At 57.1% G+C, this 23,946-nt stretch overlaps 8 protein-coding genes across 8 annotated transcripts; 6 read left to right on the top strand and 2 right to left on the bottom strand.

Annotated features, from left to right (window-relative positions):
* Positions 1–430: 430 nt before the first annotated feature.
* On the bottom strand, positions 431–1,315 carry SPSK_02691 (ADP-ribosylation factor-like 2; the record flags this gene model as incomplete). Its single annotated transcript, XM_016729558.1, has 5 exons — positions 431–562; positions 667–747; positions 807–952; positions 1,017–1,144; positions 1,257–1,315. 5 exons carry the CDS (start codon positions 1,313–1,315, stop codon positions 431–433), a joined length of 546 nt encoding a protein of 181 aa, XP_016589159.1.
* Positions 1,316–2,242: 927 nt separating this feature from the next.
* On the top strand, positions 2,243–4,198 carry SPSK_02338 (uncharacterized protein; the record flags this gene model as incomplete). Its single annotated transcript, XM_016729210.1, has 1 exon — positions 2,243–4,198. The coding sequence occupies one exon, from the start codon at positions 2,243–2,245 to the stop codon at positions 4,196–4,198; it is 1,956 nt and encodes a 651-aa protein (XP_016589158.1).
* A 2,257-nt stretch (positions 4,199–6,455) lies between these two features.
* SPSK_02813 (uncharacterized protein) lies at positions 6,456–6,911 on the top strand (the record flags this gene model as incomplete). Its single annotated transcript, XM_016729677.1, has 2 exons — positions 6,456–6,530; positions 6,594–6,911. 2 exons carry the CDS (start codon positions 6,456–6,458, stop codon positions 6,909–6,911), a joined length of 393 nt encoding a protein of 130 aa, XP_016589157.1.
* Positions 6,912–7,552: 641 nt separating this feature from the next.
* On the top strand, positions 7,553–8,470 carry SPSK_02674 (S-formylglutathione hydrolase; the record flags this gene model as incomplete). The annotated part of the gene is made up of 1 exon (XM_016729542.1): positions 7,553–8,470. The coding sequence occupies one exon, from the start codon at positions 7,553–7,555 to the stop codon at positions 8,468–8,470; it is 918 nt and encodes a 305-aa protein (XP_016589156.1).
* Positions 8,471–8,968: 498 nt separating this feature from the next.
* SPSK_02208 (uncharacterized protein) lies at positions 8,969–11,911 on the bottom strand (the record flags this gene model as incomplete). The annotated part of the gene is made up of 1 exon (XM_016729082.1): positions 8,969–11,911. One exon carries the CDS (start codon positions 11,909–11,911, stop codon positions 8,969–8,971), a length of 2,943 nt encoding a protein of 980 aa, XP_016589155.1.
* A 1,552-nt stretch (positions 11,912–13,463) lies between these two features.
* Positions 13,464–14,360, top strand: SPSK_02683 (uncharacterized protein; the record flags this gene model as incomplete). Its single annotated transcript, XM_016729551.1, has 1 exon — positions 13,464–14,360. One exon carries the CDS (start codon positions 13,464–13,466, stop codon positions 14,358–14,360), a length of 897 nt encoding a protein of 298 aa, XP_016589154.1.
* A 2,952-nt stretch (positions 14,361–17,312) lies between these two features.
* SPSK_02223 (uncharacterized protein) lies at positions 17,313–20,058 on the top strand (the record flags this gene model as incomplete). Its single annotated transcript, XM_016729096.1, has 3 exons — positions 17,313–18,231; positions 18,329–19,705; positions 19,760–20,058. 3 exons carry the CDS (start codon positions 17,313–17,315, stop codon positions 20,056–20,058), a joined length of 2,595 nt encoding a protein of 864 aa, XP_016589153.1.
* A 1,389-nt stretch (positions 20,059–21,447) lies between these two features.
* Positions 21,448–23,746, top strand: SPSK_02275 (translocation protein SEC63; the record flags this gene model as incomplete). The annotated part of the gene is made up of 3 exons (XM_016729147.1): positions 21,448–21,792; positions 21,860–23,525; positions 23,598–23,746. The coding sequence occupies 3 exons, from the start codon at positions 21,448–21,450 to the stop codon at positions 23,744–23,746; spliced, it is 2,160 nt and encodes a 719-aa protein (XP_016589152.1).
* Between the last annotated feature and the right edge of the window lie 200 nt (positions 23,747–23,946).

Genomic DNA, 23,946 nt, shown 5'->3' with positions numbered 1-23,946 from the left:
AAAATCATAGCAGTCTGGTTATTTTTTTTTAAAAAAAAAATTAATTCTGGACAATTCTAGATTTCCCTGCCATCCTCGTATCTGTCGTCCCAGGGTAGAGTACGCTGTTTGTGAGACATTTTGCCCCTGAGCGCACATGAGACAGAGACAGCACAAAACTAATTCCAAGACACTGTAACTGCACATATCTCACGCACTGTAATTCGTAGTGCAACGGCCATCCTATTTAAAACGCGTGTGCGATGAACAGTGCGAATGGTGTCCGGGGCCGTGCGTGATTGTGCCGCTGAGCGGTCTGCCAGGAGCGCCTGCAGCGCCGTATCGTGTGATCAACATGCAGGGACCGTCCATGTTTCCAGGCACGGACGAGCACAGAGCACAGGGGCCATTCGGTAGTGGGAGACTGGGTGGAGGTTGCACGTCTGGCACTTCAGTACAGAAACAGGCGTGCCTTTGCGTCTTCGACCACCCACGCCAGGCCCTCTTTCAGGTTGACGCCGGTCATGGCGCTGCACCGCAAAATGTGCCAGCGATGTGTGCGGATCTCGTCGAGTTTCAGGCCCTAGTCCGCGCAAACTGCTGTCAGTCGGGGGAGTCTGTCGATCAAAGTCGCAACTGGCCAAGCCAAAGGGGGCGGTGATTGCGATGCTCGTCATGAGAACTCACGTCAAGAATCTCGGCGCCGTCCATGCATCCCTGGACATCCGTCTTGTTCGCAAAAACCAGCAAGCTGGCTCCAGACAGTCTCTGCCTATTGTCAGCGACTGCGTCATCACAGCATGGGCCCACATGTGCCTACCACACACCTCTTCCTGGAGCAGGCCGTGCAGCTCGTTGCGGCAGTCGTCGATGCGCAGCCGGTCCGTCGCGTCGACGACCCAGATGAGCGCGTCGGTTCGCTCAAAGTAATTGCGCCAGTACGATCGCAGCGTCTTTTGGCCGCCCACATCCCCTGCCACGTTCAGTTGTCGGTCTCCAGACAGACAGCGGTCAAGAAAGCCAAAAGGGCGACTCACAGATGTTCAGCTTGTAACCCTCGTAGTCAATGGTCTTGATGATGAAGCCGAGCGTCGGGCTGACCGTGTGCACGTCCTCGCCCATGATTTGCTTGACAATCGTCGTCTTTCCGGCATTATCGAGGCCACTGGAGGTGATTAAAAACGAGTTAGGAGGAGAAGGGTTGATTCGGAGTACCAAAAGAGCTTCAAAGAGCGTTAAGAGCTTCAAGACGTAGGCTAACAAAAAGGGGCACGAACAGCATCAGGATCCTCAGCTCCTTGTCTTTGAGCCTCGCTTTCCTCAAAATCGACAACATTGTAACAGATAGTGTTGGAGAGAACGGCTCGCCACGGCCATGAAGAGGGCCGAAGGGAGGACAATCAGTATAAAAGCCGTTGTGCATATGCTCGATCATTAGGCTGCCGCCAATGGGCCACTATCGATTGGGTTGCCAGCCGCGATGCATGGCGCTGTTTCCATGATTAGTCATTTAACTAGCCATGCGTATAAATTCAGTTATTTACACATACTCGCACTTTTACCGTCGAGGTAGCTTACTTGGAACCTTTTCCTAGAATTTTGATCGTAACTCATACTTATATTTCCGATTAATGTACTGGGACGTTTTTTGTCTGCTTAATGTTTAAAAAACCGGATAAAATAAGGGTAAAAAAAGATGATGAAAATGAAAAAGACGAAATTCGACTTTTTACTCATAATTGACACGTCAAAATTCACGTACATAATTCATTCACGAGCTGCCAACATATATTATCAAACAGTGCTTCAAGATGGGCACAATCACAAATATCTGTAAAAGTACAGAGGAAACCCTATAGCACAACAAAACTAACGTTTTCAAAAGCTCACATTCACCGTTTCCTGGCCAGCCAACACCAAGAAGTAGAGAGACTCAGTCGTTCCTTCCCTATACAGTCACTATACGTGTGGTTTCCTATTTCGGTAATCGCCTCCAACATCGTGCCCCCTACTCGGCTCCTGTTACGTTTCTGTATTTTTGGTTGTTCCTTGGTTTTCGTTGATATTTTTCTGAATTTGTTGTGGCTTATCCGTTGCTTGACTGTCATCTCTACGTGCAACGATTTATATACCGGTCACCACCCGGACGCGTCCAGATAGGTAAGATAATGTGTTGTGATTTAATGGAGACACTGCGTATTTAAGGTCTCTAACACATTTCCAAGACCGAGCGTGCTTGTCATCAACAATTGTTACATCGAGCATGGACGCGACAGGGGACGGTGTCGCCAACTTGGCGACTTTCTGGAACAGAGAGGCGCGTCTCGCTTCCACAAAGTACCCTCATGACCTGTCAACGAGCTCCCCTCTGGGTATCATTGTGCAGAAGCCTCTCGAACAACCGAGACGCCGTCTGGAGCTGACCAGTGACTCGCTGGCTGCTGCGGCCGAGGAATTCAGCAAGCAAGACACGCTGCTGCTGGAGGCCAGTGCTGGCAAGGGCAAGGGGAGGGCTCATGGCAAAAAGGAGACCACTGAGAACGAGGAGATTGTGCCCAGTGACAGTGTCTCTGCCGATGGCGCTAATTGTATTGAAGCTGATGATCCCGCCTGGAAGGGTACGCCGTCTGCGTCCACGGGCGGCCTCTGGACGCGGCGGGCTATGCATCTCTTCCCTTCCGAGACCGACTTTCGTCACTGCGTCAAGGGATGGCTTGCCACAATTCACAAGACAAACCCCCTGAGTGAGGAAGAGTTCCAGACGTGGGTGGCATACGATACCGTGCCGGACTCTGTGACGACGCAGCTGCTGCCTCCGCCCCAGGCCCCCGAGACGCGGCTCGATCCGGAGTCAACTGGTGACAAGGACCTGGACGAGCGGGCTGCCACGCAGACCGCCAACACGTCTTGTGGTCTTCCGAGCAAGGGCATTGCCATCCGTGCGTCTGATCCCGATCCTCCAAAGCGAGCGCCATCGGTCGAGCGTGAGACACGGTTTGTGCACGTGTCTCAGCAGCCCATTCAAGATGTCGGTGCCGGCAAACAAACGGTGACGGTTCAGAAGATAAAGCCCACCGTCACCTTTGAGACTGGCAAGCAAGTCAAGGTCCCTGTGACCCCATCTACGCAGAAGATTGAGCCCCAGGCCCAACTGCAGACCAAAAATCAACCCCCGCCTCAGCCTCAAGCCCACGCCGAGCGCCATGAGCCTAAGCCTGTGCCTGAGCTCTCTTCTGCTACCGGCGAGCCTTTTCCCTCGATGTACGCGCAGATTGTGGCGTCCGGTGACCGACACATCGAAGGCATACGGGATGTTTATAATGAAGAGGTTACGAACGGTGCCCAGGGGCTCGGGTGTAATCCGGCCACCTCGGAAGACATTCGCCGGCTTTACAAGGCGAGTCTGAATACCAAGTCTCCCTCCCTTGTGGCACTCCTCAACGACAAGGACAACGAACAAGTCATCGGCTTTGCTATTGTTCACCCGCGCCCGGGTGTGGGCTTTGGCGAGGCGGCGACTACGCTCTGTGCGGAGTGCAACGTTTTCGTGTTGCCCAAGTATCGCAACCGGGGTCTTGGCCAAGAGCTTCTGCGCAGAGTTCTGGCGAAGACTATCGACGTTTCGACGTTCGGGCCACTGCCAGCGCCTCACTATATCTACATGACTGTTGCATGCGGCAGCGGAGACGGGCTGGCGGAGAAGAAATACATTGCATCGTTGACCACAAAGTTTGGCTTCGAGTACTTTGGCAAACCGGTCGAGACCATCAAGTGGTCCGGCAAGGGACCGTATGCCGTGAAGCACATGGTATTTTACCGTCGTTGCATGCCCACGCCGACCAGCGAAGCCATCTTGGGCGGTGCTGTCCAGAACATTGGGCTGTCCGGCAACGGACATACGCAACAACAGGCCAAGGTGCAGGGTGTTGTGCAGGCTGATATGCAGCCGATCACGCAGCCCCTTGCCCAGCAAGTCGTTCCGCCGACCGCGCATGCTGTGGGATCGCTAATGTCCGCTCCGATTGCCGGGATGAAGTACAACTTGGCGCACGGCAAAGAGTCCATCTCCCGCAACCGGTTCCACGAACAGCTCCTGCAAGACTTGGTCTCGGTTCCCGCGGCGGCCTCCTCGAACACGACCTTGTCAGGGTTGAAGAACAGCAACCGGGTGCCTTCTGCCAACAACATTAAGACACCGGCTGACACGGAATTCTGGTAGATCAAAAGGAGGACGCGCCGTAAGAAGAGGGATTTTCACGAGCCAAGTTGCCTTGGAAGAATATTCGGGACGGACGCAGGAGGATTTCAAAAGTCCATGGGAGGGACAACGACAGAGTCTAGGTCGGAGTCGAGTCGGATGTAGTCGGACAGCTCCTTTCCATTTGCTCACGTGTCTTGGCAATCTGGACGCCATCATTGCGTATATCGCATCTCGCATGTAGTAGGTCGTATTTGTGGCCATCTTGTCTGTGAAGGCGGTTCAGGGCGATGTCTAGCTAGCCAAAATAATGCAATTTGTTTCTTTTCACAAAATGATGACACTATATGAATAGGTGAGGGAAAACGGAAATGCGGATACGGAATACGGAATACGGGACACGGGCTGTAGCGGCTTCGTCTTTATCGTTCATGACCATCGCCACTGTCCCCAATGTATGGTTGGGCCTGCTGGGGACGATCTCTTCGTGTTGCAAGCTGACGTACCGACTTTGTCGTACCCCTGTCAGATACAGGAGTCGTGAACACGAGCTGTCAGAGTTTATTTATATCGGGGAGGGGGATAACTGCTCCTCGTTGGTCCACGATTTGGGTGTGACGTTTTGTGTGTTGTTGATGTGCTTCGTTTATTGCCGTATTTGTATTAGCGCATTACAGGCGCTATTTGCACAGTCACGCTGGTCTGACAGCACGGGTGACAGCCTGTGAGAATAGCCGACTGGAAAAGCACCACCACGAAAACAAGGCCGTGGCAACTCCCCATTGCGCATCAATTCGGGTCAGCTGGATTCAAAAGGAAGAGTAAGGAGTAGTAGTAATTTTGGACAACTTGCCGCAATTGACTGGAAGCGTTCGTCAATAAAGCGAGATACGAGAAAACAAACACAATGTCTGAAACCATCAAAGATTGTCTGCCTCCTGACAATTTATGTGGAGAGAGTAGTTTTGTAGAGCTTCCTTACAAACGTCTCAAGGGACAAGTGGAAAATGACAGGCGATCCCAGCGACCGAATGTGTCAAAAATAAAAATAATGTTGTTGAAACAAAGGGAGTTTAGTAGGCGAACGGTACGCTGACACCATATGACGTCGGCAGGTCGTTTTGCGTGTCCATGCCAGCCCAATCGCTCTCTTGGCACGAACTGAGTTGCAATGGAAATTTCCTCTTTGGGGCCATTAGCTCATGTGTGTGTCTCTGCTTTGCCTTGGTTGCAGGGCCATTGCCGCCCTTTTCACACCTTATTTCAACTCCTCACTTGCCAGAACTGCCTCTTCTTTTTGTCTTCCCTTGCGCACTACGGACACGATCTGCTCTTTGGTCCTTGTTTCTTTTTGTTATGGGGGAGCTTGTGTGCCTTTCATTGTAACATTACACCCGACCCAGTGGAAGGATATGCGTGGCAGTGCAGTCTTTCTCAACGGCCGATATGCCTCGTAGGCCCACCAATCCCACCGGGTGATGTGATGCTGCTTTATCGAGTCGTAAGTGGCTCGTATCCCCGAGTCATATGCTCCCGTGTGCCTGTCTGTCCGTGCCTGCACCGTGCCACGACGTTGCTCTCATACGCACGACGATGCATTGTGGCACAGAGAATGGCCTCCACAAGTTTTCTCGTATGCCGTATGCAGCATCGCGCAGGATCCGGATTTTGAGAGGTTCTGCGTCTTGCCATTCGCCAGGAACCGCACGGTCAATGTCACTGGCCACTCGCCCTTGCGGCCCCTGGTTCGTTGTTCCCTGCCGTGCTCACTCCCTCTTGGCGATCGGCGCTCTGTTGGAAAGCCAAGCTGCAGATGTAGAGACAAAAAAAGAACGGAGGAAAAAATCGACGGCGGCGCGAGGTAGCAGCAATGACGAGCCCTGCGTCTTGGCGGCCCGCCTTGGTCGAGGAGAGACAACGCCAAACGCCCACGAAGTGCCGGTGAGTGAGTACCAGTCATCCCTCCGTTTTCAAGATACAAGGGGACGGCGTACAATGGCTCGCACGAGGGAGCACGACGTGCATATATATTCGAGACACGCCACATCATTTTTTTATGTTTCTATTTTTCATCTACAGTCCATTCATTGCCTTGTTTTCAACGTTAGAGCTTTCAATCCAGCCTCCAACTTCTACACCGTTTTTACACTTGAATCAATATATCTCCAGATCGTGAACCCGGGAAAGGCGATCCCACTCAATCCACAATCTACGGCACACATCCTGTTGCCACCACGCATACCGAATCGTCACCTTCAGCCACACTTGTATCGCCATCATGAAGTCGTTTGCCGTCCTCGCTGCTGCCACTCTGGCCGCCGCCTCGCCTATTGCCAAGCGGGAAGCTGGAGGAGTACGCCCCTTTCTCTACGGAAGAACGTTGTATGAAACTGGACACACCTAACAATGTCTGTAGATCTTGCTCTGCACGGGCGCCAATGCCACCGGCACCTGCAACCACAGCGTCTATCCCCTCGACACGTGCGTCAACGTCACGACGCCTTTTTTGGGCAACACCAACACGTTCGCGCCCGACGGCGAGGCCTTTGCCTGCTACCCCTACGGCATGCCCTGCGGCGGCATCTGCACCTCGCCCGAGGGCTGCACGCTGGGCGCCATCGACTTTGACTACGCGCACAAGTACAACCTGAGCGCCGTGAACTGGGCCGGCGTCGCGTCGTTCCGCTGCTTTACCAAGACGACAACCACGACCGTCGAGACAGAAGAGCAGTGAAGCAAAGCAGGATGCGAATGGAGACAAGGTGGAAGGAGAAGGCTGGCATTTGTAAATACCACTGTATATTATCCGTTTATTTCGAGGACATATTTGTTGTTAGCATGTACGGCGTATCATCGTATCATCGTATCATCAAACTGTATACGCACTTTATCACAATCATGATCATTCTGTACGGCGCACTGATCACAATCATGATCATTTGTGATGTTCAACCAATCGGCAGTGTGGATTTCGAGCTGCAAGTGCCTGACATTAGACCTTGGCTCTACATAGTGCACATTATTTATCCTCTACTGCAGAGTGCTAATCGTACAGCGCCTTCCAGGCCTGCCAGGGCGGGGTTGCGGCTGCCATGCGTTTCTCGGGGTTGTATCGGCAAGTTGGAGCATAACAGCGCCAAAAGAGGGCCCAAAACGGCACCTAAGCCCTGGACCCGCTGTCAATGACGGCACCTGGCCGTGCGAATTGGGAAGGGGACAGCGGGCGCTTTCTCCGCGCCGGGCGAATAAAGCCGGTCGTCTACCTCCTTCAAAACGGGACGCTGCCTTCTCCTCGACTGTTCTTTGCTTCTCGATCTTATCCGTCTCAATTGACGTCGCAACCTGAAGCTCCCTCCATCACATCAAACCATCACCATGGCATTCACCACCAAGGCCACGATCGCCACCTTTGGCGGCAAGCTGCTCAAGCTGTCCCACGCGTCCAAGACGACCGGCACCGACATGAACGTCAATATCTTTCTTCCTGGTCCGGTCGCCGACGCCGCTGCTGCCACGACAAAGGCGCCCGTCCTCTACTATCTGGCGGGCCTCACCTGCAGCCCCGAGAACGGCTCCGAAAAGGGCTTCCTGCACGCCACTGCCGCGCGCCACGGCATTGCCATTGTCTATCCGGACACATCCCCGCGCGGCCTGGACCTGCCTCAGGAGCACGACGACTGGGACTTTGGCGAGGCCGCCTCCTTTTACCTCGACGCCGCCGCGAGCTCACCGTACAGCGCCCACTACCGCATGGAGACGTACCTGACGCAGGAGCTGCCCGCTCTCTTGGCGGACGCCTTCCCGACGCAGCTCGACGGCGACCGCCAGTCCATCACGGGCCACTCGATGGGCGGGCACGGCGCCTTGACGCTGTACCTGCGCCACCCGGGCCGCTACCGGTCGGTCTCGGCGTTTGCGCCCATTGCCAACCCCACGCGCTGCCCCTGGGGCCAGAAGGCGTTCAAGGGCTACCTGGGCCCGGCGGATCTTGCGATCACGCCCGAGTCCGCGTCCGACAGCACGATCCCGGCGGCCTGGAAGGAGCACGACGCGACCGAGCTCATCGGCACGTGGACCCACGGCGACCTCAAGATGCTGGTGGACGTGGGCACGGGCGACAAGTTTTACGCCAGCAAGCAGCTGCTGCCGGAGAACCTGGAGGCCGCGGTCAAGAAGGCCGGCCTGACGGGTCTGACGCTGCGGTACCAAAAGGACTACGACCACTCGTACTACTTTATCTCGACGTTTGGCCAGGACCACGTCGACCACGCGGCCAAGTACCTGCTGGCGTAAGGGAGGCGAGGAAAGGGTCGTCTGATTGTGGCCAGCTCGCCTTGTTGAGAATGGTGGAAACGCCATCTATCAACACCAAACGGTACTGAATGAATAGGATATCCGCTGGAGTATTGGAGTATTACAGCCCGTAAAATTCGATACTATCAAATGAATGTGAAAATACGTATAGAACAGAATGTCAAGACATCAGACATCAAAATGTAGGTGCCAAAGGAACAAGAACGGCAACAAAATAGAAACGAAAGGACTCGCAAGCGCCAACAATCACGAAAACGAACGCCACCCACGGACAACAGACGAGGCGGACGAGGGGGTCGAAGAAACGGATCGCAGCGACGTGAACGAAGACAGCGACACAAACTGGGAGAGCGGAGAGAGGTAGGTTGGAGAGAAGGGCCTGCTGGACAGACGATGGCCGACCTCGTTTTGTGTCCAGGCTTGTGTGCATGTTGAGCCGTCCGCCTCTGCGTGCTTCGAGACAAGACGTGGCCGCACCTAGCTGGCCCGCTTCTCGCCGACGACGACGCCCGGTGGCAGGTTGCCCGTAATGGGTGTAATGGCCCGGTCGCGACCGCCACCAACACCACCACCACCACCCCCACCACCTCCTCCTCCTCCTCCTCCTACGCCAGGACCGCCTGCATTGTTGTCCAGCTTGGAGCGCGCCTCCGCCTCGGCCTCGCGCCGGATGCGCGCAAACGCCAGCATCTCGAACCGGCTGAGACCCCGCCACCAGTGCTGCCCGGCCTCGTGCTCGGCCACGCGCTCGAGCAGCTCCGTCGTCTGGGTGCGCACGTCGCGGTCCTTGTGGAAGAGGCCGAGGGCGACGTAAAAGAGGCCGCCGTGCGCCTCGGGCGCCACCGACAGCAACAGGCAGATCTCGTCGTACGAGTGCACGGTGCGCGCAAACGTCAGGAAGATGTCGCGGCTCAGCGTCGGCGTCAGGCGCTGCGTGCGCAGGCGGTCGTGCATGTGGTGCAGGTCGTAGCCCTTGAGCGGCCGCACCGTGTAGAGCTGCGCGACGTCCTTGATAAACGACAGGTAGCTGCGCGAGACGCGCCAGCCCTCGACGCGCGACGCGTTGCCGGCCAGCTCGCGCTGCTTGGCGTTCTCGTCGGCCCAGACGTAGCCGTGGCCGTTGGCGGCCGAGAGGGCCGAGGGCGGTGACGTGGCCGTCGGCGTGCCGGTCGTGGTTGTGGAGGGCGAGAGGGCGAGGTTCTCAAAGTCGTGGAGGTTGCTGTTGCTGTCGTTGCTGTCGTGGCCGTTGTGGCCGCCGTTGCCGTTGCCACTGCTGCTGCCGCCCCCGCCACCCATGTGCAGCACGCTCGCGCCATAGACGCTCTCTTCAAAGGCCGCGGCGATGCGCGTAAACTTGACGACCCAGTCACGCCACTTGGCGCGGATGACGCGCTCGCCCAGCCGCGCGGCCACGCTCTTGAGAATGTCGGCCATGAAGGCGTTGTCGCCGGTCAGGTCGCTGTTGGCCGAGCTGACGTTGGCCGTGGTGGCCGTGTCCACGAGATTGGCGCACGACGGGTGCTGCTGCTTGAAAAACACCAGGCCCTCGGTGACGGGCGCCTCCTCAATGCGGCTGCTAATCTTGATGCGGCCCGACGGCAGATCGCACAGTAGATCCCACCATTCCGGGTGCAGCTCAAAGGTCGGGTTGGTGACGCCCGCAATGAAGCCAGGCACGAGCAGCAAGTCGTCGATCTTGGTCAGGTCCGTGTAGGGGAAGGCGTGCCGCGTAAAGCCGCGCAGCACACCGCCCGATGCCAGCGCGCACGCCGCCAGCACCGCCTCCGCCACGTCGCCCGAGGGCATGTTGTGGCCCAAAAAGATGATGCGCTTCTGCGTCAGCAGCGCATTGACCAGCACAATGATGGGGTGCGTGTGCGGGCCGTTGGTCGTCAGGTGCGCGTGCAAGGGAAAGGCCTGTGGTGCCTTGGCGTGGGTCTCGGAGAAGTTCTGGATCAGCTTGATGAGCGAGAAGTCGCCGACGGTCTCCGGCATGACGGCCACAGGCACTTTGATGGGAATGGGGATGCCCTTGTAAAACACCTTGCTCTCAAACTCGTGGGTGTCGCGCGGCACCGAGTACGCGGCGGCCTGGCCCTCAAAGTGCGCCTTGGTGCCGGCGCGCAGGATGCCGGCCGGTTTGGGCGGACTGCGGCTCGCGTCAAAGGGCTGGTCGCTGACGCCGTCGCCGTTCTCCTCGGCGATGCGCATCTGAATCATCTTTTCAAACTTTTCGACAAACAGGTCCTTGTTGTCGCTCGCTTGCAGGAGGTGGCGCTCCAGCAGGCTCAGGCGGGGCATCAGCGACAAGTCCATGGCATTGACCGCGTCGTACAGCATGGACAGCGTCTCGACGACGGGCGACTTGAAGTACTCTTCGAGCGCCAGCAGAAGCAGCGGCTTGTATATGTGCAGGAAGGGGTGCCGCGTGCAGATGGCCATGGATTTGACGACAGCGCCGCGTCGCTGTGTCTTGTCTTGCTTGGTGTTGACCAGGTTGAGCACGTAGATCAGCGGTGCGCCCTCGCCGCCTTCGGGCTCACTGTCTGTCGACATGTCGTCGTCCCAGTCCTCGTCGTCTTCGTCGTCCGAATCGTCCTCGACGTGGCCGCCAGTCTCCTTGTCTTCGTCTCCGACCGGGATCCCCGCCCTGCGTGCACGCCGCCGTTGCCGCCGCTTTCTGCGCTCTTCCTTGGCGAGCTGTTCTTGTTCCTCCTCTTCCTGGGTAATGTCCTTGTGCAGGAAGAACATGGTCCAGTCCTGGTTGCGCAGATGCGTCTGGTCGGGCAGCATCAGCTCGGCCAGCATGTGCTCGTCGCCCGTAATGGCGACGGGGTATTGGTGCTCCATGATGGGGCCTTTGTCGACGTCAAAGGACGCCACTAGAATGTACTCGACATGGTTCTCGGCCGATGCGCCACGCGGATACTGTGATCGCAGCCGTCGGCGCTGTTGTCCGCTTCGGTTCTGCTGTTGTTGTCCAGCGCCGGCGCCGGCGCCGGCGCCAGCGCCCGTGGGACCGGAGAGGGAAGAGTGTTGTGAGGAGGAAACACCGGTGCCGGACGACGGCGCCTTGGTGGACTTGTTGCTCTGGTTGGATGTGCGGTCGGTGGAAGCCATGGCAGCAGAGTGGGCGCTGCCAGGCGGCAACGCTGGCGAAGGCGGCAACGCTGGTGAATGTGACGGGAGGGGAGGTTGTGGAGACAGCGACGGACGTCGGCCGGCGCCGGCGAGCAATGGCGAGGCGTCGGCTCGTGTGGGGAAAGAAGCGAGCGAGGTGCGGCGTGGGATTTTGGTCTGGGCAACAGGACTGCCGCTGGCGGTGGAGATGGAGCTCGTGCTGCCCCCGACGCTGTCGTTGGTGCCGCGTCGTTTCGAGGCGGACGAAGCGTACGGTGCGGTGGTCTGGGCCGTCGCCATGACTATTGGAGTCGCCTACAGGCCTATTTCACAGACGCCCAGGGCCGTCCGTCACACAGGGCGGATAAGATCGTAGAGTAGGGTCGTGCTCCCGCCCAGGGCGGCTCGCAAAGAACCGGTACCACACGCGGGAAAAGGGGGAAGGGGTTTGGGGGTCGTAGCGCGCCACGCAGAGAACGTGAGATCGGGTCGCAGAGGGCAGGCGATCGCCAAGGAGCTTACACGCACTGAGGCACCTTATTGAGCAGTATGTCTTAGATGTGCGGACAGTGTGGAAAGTCGTATGGCGAACCGTGGGTGTAAAAGTGGGCGAGGTTGCAGTTGCGTCCGTAACGACACTGTCGAGGTGCCGCAGTTCTGCAGTCTGGTGGGTTCTGCAAAGTCGTCCGGCCCGTGTTCGCGTGTCCTGGAATCAGAGCAGGCTGGCACCGTGAACAAAATGTGGTGATCGAAGGGCAAAGTTATCTCCGGACAAATCAGCGCCGAGAAGCTAGACAGTACAAAGGTCTCGCAACACGGGACGAGACACGCTCCAGTGGAAGACCGGCAAGTATTTGCGACAATTGGCCCGTATATGCCGTTCGAGCTTTGGCAAGACGGCGCCGTGGCCGTCGTCGTGTCTTGTCTTGTCGTTCCCTTCCTTACGTAGCGACGTCTAGGTGAAACCGTTCACTCTCCACTGTACCTGGATGCATTCGAAACAGCCCGGCCACTCGTCTGGCTTTCGATGGCCACCACTGGTTCATATGTTCGCTTTGACTGTCGTCTGTGGACGTTCCTGATGTCGAGTTGGCGTCAACTCGCGATGTTCTCTATCCAAACGCAGACTTTCCCCTTTGAAGTCTTCTTGCTCGCTTTCGTCTCTTATGCATCCCTCCCCTGAGCCAGTCCTAGTTGGTCGGGGCCAGTAACAATATGTCGTAGCGCCCTGGTGTGGAGAGGGGTTGAAAGTGGGCTTGGCGAATCCGAAACCAGGCCTTGGCCAGCCATATTGGGCCGTCGTTGGCGAACGCAGTCGAAAAAGGAGGCCCTGCGAAAAGGGCAAAAATGGAGAAAAGTAGCACGCACAAATGCAAAGTCGCCAAGGGCCAGGGGCAGGCACGCACGGGCCACGTTCGTCTTAGCGCGATTGGCGGCAAGTCAGCCACACTGCGACGTAGCCGCCACATCCTTATCTTATCGGACTGGCTTTGGTGGCAAGCCGTTGCTGGGTTGTTTGTTTACATTCGGGCCCCTGTGCATCGTTCGTCACCAATGCCGCTTTGTCAGTCAAGTATCACCACAAACTGCAACGGCAACTATACGACATTACGGAAATCTGATATTGATAACTGCGACGAAAGTCAAGAGTCAGTACCATCACATTTCTTTCAATCACAATACCGCCATCTCCGGTCACATCACGAACTTTGAGGACAACAATATTCATTCTTTTTCGCAAACTACTTATCGTCATCATGGTACGATCGAACTGCACCTGGAAGGACCGCAACGAGAACAGACGTCTGTTGGCTGCGTCTCTTTCAATTGCCATATACTAACAAAACAGGCCATGCCCGCCGGCTACAAGCCCTCGCCACTCGGCTACGGCTCGCCGCGCAGCTCGCCCTTCCGGCGCCCCGAATCGCCCGTATCTCCATCGCCGTTGCGGCACACGACCCCGACTGCGTCGCCCTTCAAGGGCCCAAACACACCCGGCAACGATGGGCTCAAAAGTGGCCTGGCAACAACACCCACACCCTCATCGCGCTATGACGGGCGCACCAACTCAACACCGGTGCCGACCAACGGCAGCTGGACACCCAGAAACCAACAGATTCCTTCCTCGCAGCTTCAGCCCGCTGCTGAGATCAGTGGACACAGAATAGGCGGCGCGGCGTCGTCATCATTAGCGGCAGGCAACGGCTCCGCGCTCGCGCAGCTGCAGCCGGCCCAGGTCCGCACGCTGCGCGAGGGCTTTCAGATCCTGGACCGCGACAGCGACGGCTCGGTGGGTAGAGACGACGTGGCCGACATGCTGAACCAGCTGGGCCTGCCGTCGACGCCGTCCGACGTGTCGCAGTTCTTCCCGGCCGGTGTTCCGCAGACCATGACCATGGGCACATTTCTGAACGCGCTGGCCTCGGCCCTTGCCGCCCTGTCACCGAGTGCCGAGCTGCTGTCTGCGCTGTCGGCCTTTGATGAAGACGACAGCGGCGAGATTGACGCGGCCGAGCTGCGCGACGCGCTGCTGCACACGGCACCCGAGCCTGGCGAGCCCGCACTGACGGAATCGGAGATCAACCGGGTGATGCAGGGATTCATGGGCCGGCGGGCGTTTACAAACAAGAGCAAGCCAGGCCCCGGCTTCGGCAAGCGCGGCGATGTGTTCAAGTACCAGGACCTCGTGCACTCCATCGCGGGTAGCGGCCAGGGCAGCCAAGGTGAGGCCGGCGAGGCGGCCGAGTGACCAAAACTCGAGTGAAGGGGCCAAGTTGCATGTGCAGTGTGCCAGCTGCTATTTGCTATTTTTATTTCATGGTTATGTGATGGGCTTATTGCGTATTCTGGGTTTGTTTTTATGGGTTTGGGGAAGGCACACGGCAACATTGATAGCACACTATGTATTGTTTACTCCCCTTCTCCCCCTGTCGAGTGATATTATGTGCTCTTGTGGAATGGTCGCTCTCAGCGCCGTGGGAAATGATGTGGTAAGCCACAGAACGAACATTAATGGTAAGATGATTTGTCTGGAGTTCGGAATATAGAAGCGTCTTTGGTTCTCCCCATGATTTTTGTCTTGCGTTATTAACAATAAATGGCCTTGACTTATTTGTTGCTGACAGGCACATGAGCGCTGATGCCTATGGACAAGGCCGTTAGAGAAGCCTCGTTAATTACAGGGTCCAATGTTCCTCTTGGAAGCGCTAAACGTTGGAGGTAAATTATTGCCTGATACTGGTCTTACAGCGGGTCCACATTACACTTTTACGTCGTTGTCCGCCATTTGCGCCAGCCCCACCGAAGCTTCGAGAATCATTTTTTTGTGCACTGGCGAATCCCGGGACAAACTCGCATATAGCGATAATGGGACACCCGCTGCAACCACTACAACCACCACAACGACCCTGACAGGGCACCCGAGCCGCTGTCGGCACCTAGTTGCAGGGTGGGTAGGTAAGTTCCCGCGCAACGCGCAACCGCAACGGCACTAACAGGAGCATGGGTCCCAAACTTGGGCAGAGAAGGCAGTTTGTTTTGGGTTTAGGAGACTCTTGGAACTGAGACACACGACGTGCTTGTAGAACTTGGGCGTAAGTTCACATACGACATTGCTGCCGTTTTAACACTGCAGGTAATGCATGGCTGACTTGAGGGCACTGAAAGCTGTTGATGGCTACCAAGATTGTAGACAGAAGCATCAGTTGAAATGACGGCGTGGGAGACGCTGTTTGACGTCCGTGTGGTAGAAGACTCAACGCCGGTAACTCTGCCGGCCGGAAAGCTCAAATAACAGACGTAGCATGTTTGGGGACGCGGTTGTGTACGGGATACAGAGGTATCGTATATGTAGGTATAATAACAGGGGAGGCTATATTCAGGGTCTTGTGGTCCCGAGCCACAAGAGCTTGGTGGTAACGACGTGCAAGAGCAATGACAATATTGAATTGACACGTCCATCGTACAACGAGCAGACGGGTTTGTCCATCGACTTACAATTGGTCTCAGTGCTGTTCCCACGCCGCGTTCCCCGCAACACGTTGACTTGGTGACGCGTTTGAGAGGGGCCTCTGCATCCTGACTCGTGGATCCTCAGACGGCGCTTTCGACGCCCTCGAATGTCCAGTGAATGTATCGTACGCCGTAAACAAGACTTCGCTCTAGAGAAACTGGGAACTACCATCGTCCATAAGTTGTTGCTCGCACTGGTCATCTGAACAAGGGGACAAGTGTTGTCCCTGCCAACGGTCCCGAATGGCCCAATGGTTCCAGTCCGTTCTGTTCGCGGTGGGATTGCTTGCAACCCTGAGAGTGAATTCTGGTTTTGATTCGGTTCCAGCATGTTGCTTTCTTATTGTCAAGTGGAGATGGAGCATTGTTTTCTTTCGGCTCATCCCTCTTTCACTCCGTTGGCCCCTGCTCTGGTCGTTTTCCACCTACCGTACTGGTGACCTGCACAACCTGGCAGATAGCAGGCTCCCCACAAGTACCAGTGACGGGATTGCTTGCCTGGTACGATCCCAGTCAGAAAAGAGTATTCTGGGCAAACGTAAAATTTTCCACAGCTGGAGCGACTTGTTTGGCGGCACAGTTGTGGCCTGTGAGCCTGTTTTGGCTCCTTTTGCTTTCATTCGAACTCGGGCCAACAAAGGAAAGAGCTGGCAAACGGAGAAAGGAAAGAACGGGCTGTCAAAATTACCAAACGACACAAAAGCCCTTCTCAAAGACAACACCAGGCGAAACGACGGAAAGCAAAACAAACGAAAAACGACAGCCTAGGGCCGCCTGCCAGCGAGGCTGCGCCATGCAATTTGGCCTGATCAGCCCAGTTTGCCCCATCCCTCCACCACCGTTTCCCCAAGGCACCTCGACAACCGTGTCTCGTCCCAACGACTCTCCCTCCTTTTTCTTCAAACTGCCAGTTCAACGACGAAGCTCTCCGACTGCCAGCTATATGCCAGCTATCTTACTCCCGACGGCGCCTCTCGACCGGACACTACTCGATTCCCATTCTACAGCCCCGTTCGACAAGACCGTTGATGTTGAAACACATCCAGCAGAAAGTAAACATACCCATTGCCAACACTGAAAATACGAGACAAAGCGCCACAGAGAGAAAAAGACACGTCGGAAACAAGACACGGCCACAGCATTGACCAGGAGAACCGTCTTCACAAACGGTTCTACGGCCCCATCTGCGAAAGGCTGCCGGACATCCAAAGGTGCTTCGAGCTGCGGATAGCTGCCGAAGTCGAAATTCGCCAACGGCTGTCAAAAAGTCGGGATTCACAAGCTCCCGTTTTCAAGTGGCACTACTGACAGACAGCCCGTCAACGGATAGCCACAGCCACTACAGACACAACGGCGTGCAACCGGCCCAAAGAGCACCAAACCAGCAGTTGTGGACAAACCCGGTTTACTGCATTTTTAACCCTTGCGCGATCTTTCCGCCAATTTTTTCGCTACCAGACAGCCCGCGGCAGGTGCGAGGCAGGGCGAAATTTAGCGCACTCTGATTATTCATAACACCGAAGAAAAATAGTTGCGGACACAGCGAAGAGGCTGCTGGAGAGATCGCTCGTCCGCTATCTCTTGCTTCTGAGAGTACTCTTAAAGCTGGCGTGAGACTAAGAACCAGGCTCGGCAGGGACTAAGGGAAAACCAGGCAAAAAAGCCCCCCCAAAAATTGACAGCCGCCTCAATGAAGTTTTTCAACAAAAAAACTTCCCGAAAGCCCACAGCCAACGCTTCTGCTGGCGCACCACCATACGACGACGACGACGACGACTACTTACCCTCGCCGGTACGGTCAGAACCAGCCTCCCCCGCGAGCCGCTCTCCCACCAAGTCGCCCACCAAAGCATCGCCAACCAAGACATCCGCCGCATCGGCCTCTCCCTTGCTCTTTTCGCCTTCCTCAACCGCCGCAGCCGGCTCCGGCTCTGCACGGCCCTCCCGCACCAAGCACCGGTCCTCCTCCCCGTCTGCGCAGCAGCCGTACGCGGGCTCGTCTGCCGCCTCGCCTCGGCCAAAGAAGTCGTCTTCGTCGTCTTCGTCGCGGCATCACACCTCGTCTGCCTCCACTGCAACACGGCATTACGACCGAGACCGAGCGGCTGAGCCAGGGTCGCCGTTGACCTCGTCCTCGTCGGCCAACAACGTTGCGTCCGCGTCTTCTTCGTCGTCTCGCCGGCGGAAGATCGACCCCAACACCCACCCACTGAACCTTCCGCCCGAGGAGCGCAAGCGCCTCTCTCTACTCTCCGCCATGTCAAACCGCACCTCCATGGACACCGACCGTGAAACGCCTGGCGTCACGTCCGGTGCCGCCAGCCCGTCCTCTCCTAAGCCCCCACAGAACTCACAGTCACCTCAGAAGCGCTCCCAGTCACCACCGCTGTCGAACGGCCGGCCTTCCGCCTCGTCGCCGCCACCGGCAGCAGCAACCAATGGAACCGTTCCCGTGAACGGCAACAGCAGCAACGGTGATGTGCCCGTGCCGCCACCGCACACGACGCCCGCTCCGACGCCTGAGGAGGAGGCTGAGACGTTCAAGAACCTTGGCAACAAGTACTTTAAGGACAAGAGCTACATGGCGGCCATTGGCGAATACACAAAGGGTGGGTAGTATTGATCACTTTTGCTTTTTTCATTTCTTTTCCTTTTTTATTCCTTTTGCCTCTTTGTTTGGTCTCAATCCCTTGCTCACATAGTCAGCCGTCAACTTGGTACCGCAGTCTGCCACCTACTTGAGCAATCGTGCGGCGGCATACATGTCTGCAGGCAACTACTCATCCGCCCTGGAGGACTGCCTGCGCGCCACCGACCTTGATCCCCAGAACCCCAAGATCCTGCTCCGCTTGGCCCGCATCTACACCAGCCTCGGCCAGCCCGAGGACGCCATCTTGACCTTTGGCCGCATCCAGCCGCCACCGTCGGCCAAGGACATGGCCGCCGCCAAGGAGATGCTGCAGCATGTCAATGCGGCACGTGATGCCCTCGACCATGGCACCACGGGCTCCATGGTGCTGCACGCTCTTGATATGGCGAGCCGTCTGCTGGGCCCGAGCGCCATGCAGCCCCGCAAGTGGCAGCTGATGCGCGGTGACGCCTATCTCAAGATGGGCGGCGAGAACAACATCGGCGAGGCCGCTAACACCGCCATTTCGCTGCTGCGCTACAACGACAAGGACCCGGAGGCTATTATCCTGCGTGGTCGCGCTCTCTACTCGCAGGGCGACAACGCCCAGGCTGAGCGCCACTTCCGCCGCGCCATTGACCTGGACCCGGACATGAAGGATGCCATCAAATGGCTGCGCATCGTCCAGAAGCTGGACCGCATGAAGGAAGAGGGCAACAAAGAGTACAAGGCAGGCCGCTGGCAGGCGGCCATTGACAAGTACACGGACGCGCTGAGCATCGACCCGGCCAACCGCGGCATCAACTCCAAGCTGCTGCAGAACCGTGCGCTGTGCCGCCTCAAGCTCAAAGAGTACGACGAGGCCATTACCGACTGTGATGCGGCCATCGCCCTCGACCCCTCCTACACCAAGGCGCGCCGCACCAAGGCCAACGCGTACGGTCTGGCCGAGCGCTGGGAGGATGCCGTGCGCGAGTGGAAGGCGCTGGCCGAGCGCGAACCCGAGGACCGCACCGTTCTCAAGGAAGTCAAGCGCGCCGAGCTCGAGCTCAAGAAGAGCCAGCGCAAGGACTACTACAAGATCCTTGGCGTGGCCAAGGACGCCGACGACAAGGAGATCAAGAAGGCCTACCGGAAGCTCGCCGTCGTTCACCACCCGGACAAGAACCCCGGCGACGAGGCCGCCGAGGCCCGCTTCAAGGACATTGGCGAGGCGTACGAGACCCTGAGCGACCCACAGAAGCGCGCGCGCTACGACAGCGGCGACGACCTGGTCGATCCCTCGGACATGTTTGGCGGCGGCGGCGGCATGCACGGCGGCATTGACCCCGAGATCCTGTTTAGTATGATGGGTGGCCAGGGCGGCGGCGGCTTCGGCGGCGGCTTCCCTGGCGGCGCCGGTGGCTTCCCTGGTGGTGGCGCAGGTGGCTTCCACTTTAACCAATCCGGCGGACGTCAGCGCGGCTTCCCCGGCGGCTTCCAATTCCAGTGACAACCCGCACGGGAAGGAGAGGACGAGGATGACGAGAGCGACTCTGGCGACGAGGACGAAGAGGAGTACGAAAACCAAGAGTACGCCAAGGACCGCGGAAAAGACTTTGCATGGAGTGCCGCTTCTGCCGCGTCGCGGACGACGGCTCGCCACGAGCGGCTGCTCGCCGTGGTGCAGCGCATCGGCATCTTCGTCGTGGCGGCCCTGGTCCTCCTGCCGCCGGTCCTGGCTGTCCTCCTCGTTGTCCTAGCGGGCCTGGCCTACCTCATTATGCAGCGTGTCCGTCCCCAGCTACTGTCACGCATAGGAGGGTGAGGCACGGCAAGTACATATCTCCACGTTTTTGGCTCTATCTTGTCACTTTTTTGGTTCCTCGTCTTGGCCTCTGGGTGTTGGTTGTTGTCCGTTTGTTATGTTGTTGAGAGGCTCCTCTCCTTCCCTGCCGGAAAGTTTACGCTCTTTGCCCCGTTCAAGGTAAAGAGCTCTCTCGCTCGGGAGGTCTACTCTTTTTCTTGTTCTATTTCTTTTTGCTTGTAATTTTCTTCCTTCTTTCTTTCCCCCCATTGTCATCCCACAACCATCATTGTCAAGGCTGCATAGTTGGTCTGTGCCGCTCGTTTTTTGCAGACTGGATCGAATTCAAAAATAAGACTTGGAGAAAAACGTGTGGTGTCGTCCCGTTCGTCCTATCTACTTCGTCCTATTTTATCCAACATGTCTTCATCCCATTTTCATCCTCTCTTTTTTTTTCACAAAGTAGACTACCGGCGTTCCATAGGATAGAAGAAATAAATAAAATCGTACAAATGACATGACCTTTGCAGCGACGTGTGCAACGACTGTAATGTGTACTGTGTTTGCTGGAATGCAGGCAGCCGACCTTTTAAGTGTTTGTAAAAGGCATGGTCGTGGTTCTATGTATTTATCCAGAATTACCCGTCTCTTGCCAACGCACTCTGTACATAAACAGACTGTCCGTATTTCCTGGTTCGGGTCGTCGCTTCCGTTTCTGCACGAATGTGCATTGTCTCCTGTCAAGGTCCGGACCTGCCGCAGTGCAGTTGTGCGACTGGAGGGCTCTCCAATTGTCTACCGCTTTGGGCAACTCAGGGGGGGGTCCTTCTGTGCGCGTTCAAATATAGGAGGCTTGTGCTTAACAGTGCGAAATGTATACACACTGTACTCAATATCTGTTGAAACGGCACGTCACAGCACAGTGTTAAAACTTATTGGTAGCTCGTCCGATCCGCCCCAATAATGCACGTCGCCTCCCTGCTGGGGAAGGCCACGATTCAAGATGGTTTGGCGAACTTAAAAATACCCTAGATAATTCGTATATGGGACACTTTGTAACCATTTCCCACCTTTTGCACATCCACTCTGCGAAACGTCACCAAGCACCCACGACGAGCAACCTGCTGCTCTCCGACGTTCCTTTTTACTCTTCTATTTTGTCTTGTCTTCTTCTTTTCGTTTCCTTCCTTTTCCTTTTCCCTATTTTGTCTTTACTTTTCGTGTCCGTTCACGAGACTCCTCGTCCCTCGTCGATTGACGTCTCGTTTCGTCTGCGCGTGCCTCGAAGGAGCTGCCAACCACACCTCCCATTCGTGACCGGTCGGCACATTTGCCCGGCCTGATCGCTGGTCCGTCGATTCGTTCTCTCTCCTATCCCGCCACCTGGTCTCGCGCCGCACGCTCAACGCCATGGCCGTCGACTACGACTACGACGAGACGGGCAATCTGTGGCCGTTCTTCGTCTTCACGCTCGCCGTCATCATTACGCTGCCGCTGACCTACGTCCTGCTCAAGGGCCTCGGCAACCCGGCCGCCGTCTTCCCCCGTGTCCAGTCCACGTTCCGCCACAACCACGCTGACCTCGTCGATGCCGAGCGCGCCAAGTACCGTCGCCAGCAGCGGCGGTTGGGCCTCATTCTGGCCGTCACCGTCGGCTGGGCCACCATCGGCTACATGCTGTACCTGATCCAGTTCGCCGAGGCTGCCAAGATCGAGCGCGTCTGGAACCCCTACGATATCCTGGGCATTGCAGATGTGTGTACATTTCTGTCTACTCTGTTTTCTTTTTCGTTGTACGTGTCGCCTTACTGACCGCCTCCAGTCTGCCACAGAAAAAGCCATCAAGAGCGCGTACAAGCAGCTGTCGCGCAAGTTCCACCCCGACAAGATCAAGCCCGATGTTTCCAAGAACGAGACCGTGGAGATGCTCAACGAGCGCTACGTCGACATCTCCAAGGCCTACCAGGCACTGACCGACGAGGAGATCCGCAACAACTACCTGCTCTACGGCCACCCCGACGGCAAGCAGGGCACAAGCATCAGCATCGGCCTGCCCAAGCTGATCATCACCGACGGCAACGGCAAGTACGTTGTTCTGCTGTACTTCTTGCTGTTTGGCGTGCTGCTGCCCTACGTTGTGGGCTCGTGGTGGTACGGCACCCAGAGCAAGTCCAAGGAGGGCGTGCTGATGGAGAGCGCCAACCGTCTCTTCCACGAGTACAAGGAGGACATTGACGAGGCAGGCCTCGTGTCGGCCCTGTCCACTGGCAAGGAGTTTGACGCCATCCTGCCCGGCGACAAGGCCGACTCGGGCTTGGCCACGGTGGAGGCACGCATCACCGCCCCTGTTGCGGCTGCTTCCTCTGCCGACGGCGACGCTGCCGCCACGACTACCTCCTCTGCCCTGACCATTGCGGGCCTGTCCACGGCCGACCGCGAGAAGCTCGACAACCTCGATAACGGCGTCCGGCGCAAGGTGTTGGCTCTTCTGTGGGCCTACCTGGGCCGTGTCGACCTCGGCGACGCGACCCTGGAGAAGCACAAGTTCGAAGTCGCCCCGATTGCCAACACCCTCACCCGTTCCTTTACTGCGATTGCGCTGGCGTACGGCAACACCGCGCCCGTCATCGCGTCCTTCAAGGCCGCCCAGCTTGTCATTCAGGCCCTGGCGCCCAAGTCCTCGCCGCTCCAGCAGCTGCCGCACGTCACGCCGGCCATCGCCAAGGCCATTGAGGGTGACTCCACCGTCACCATGCCCATCCAGCGCCTCATGGACCTGCCCGACGCCAAGCGGAGGAAGATTGCCGTTGGCAGCGGCCGCTTGACCGCCGAGCAGTACGAGGAGGCCGTCTCGGTCGCCAAGCAGCTGCCGCAGCTCCGTGTCACCAAGGCCTTCTTCAAAGTGCCCGGCGAGAAGCACATTATCCCCTCGTCGCTGGTCAGCCTGGTTGTCAAGGGCCGTTTCATCCCGCCCGGCTTCGCCGAGTCGGCACCCGAGGTCGAGCCGCTCGATCTGTTTGACACAGACCCAGCCGAAGACGACATGGACGCGCTGCTGGGCCGGAAACCCAAGACCATTGTCGGCCGCAACCCGGACGGCACCGCCATCACCTCGGATGCCGGGAACGGCAAGCCCAACCTGCCCCCGCTGGCGTACGCGCCGTACTTTGGTCGCGACTACTCGCCGCGCTGGCACGTGTTCTTGACCGACTCCAAGCAAGGCAAGATGGTTGTGCCTCCCTTTACGTTTACGGCATTTGACCGCCCGTTGTTTCAGGAGGACGGCAAGACACCGACATTCCACATGCAGACGCTCAAGGCGCAGTTCATGGCGCCACCCCAGGCCGGCCAGTACACGTTTGTGATGCACGTCATGTGCGACAGCTACATCGGCTTTGACACGAAGACGGAGGTGACGCTGGTCGTCAAGGACGCGAGCGAGGCGGCCGAGATGGCCGACGAGGATGAGATTAGCGAGCCGGAGGAAGGTACGTCATGGCACCAACACAACAAAGCAAGCGTGAAATGAAATGCAGCCACTAACAAAACGGTACATACAGACTCCATTGCCGGCATCATGAACGCTGCCAAGGGCGCACCAGTAAAGAAGGCCAAGTACGAGTCGGACGACGACGACGACGAGAGCGGCACAGAAGAGGAGGCCGACGACACAAGCGACACGAACACGGACACGGACGAGGAAGATTAGAGTGGTATTCAGCACAGGCTGTGGCTGCTTTACATTCACGTCTGTTGTTTGTTTTCGTGCCCCTCATGCTTCTGTGCTGTTGTGTTTACTGTAATATATGAAACAAAAAGACTTGCTCCACTTCCTTACAACTATTTTGGCTTAACCCACACCGTTGTTGAAAGACGGCTAGAAGAAGAGATTGGGAGCAAACCAGGGGG

This window comes from Sporothrix schenckii (assembly GCF_000961545.1).
Source record: "Sporothrix schenckii 1099-18 chromosome Unknown Cont43, whole genome shotgun sequence".
In the NCBI taxonomy this organism is placed as follows: Eukaryota; Fungi; Ascomycota; class Sordariomycetes; order Ophiostomatales; family Ophiostomataceae; genus Sporothrix; species Sporothrix schenckii.
Note: the sequence above shows the minus strand (reverse complement) of the source record. Positions and strands in the feature narration are given on the sequence as shown.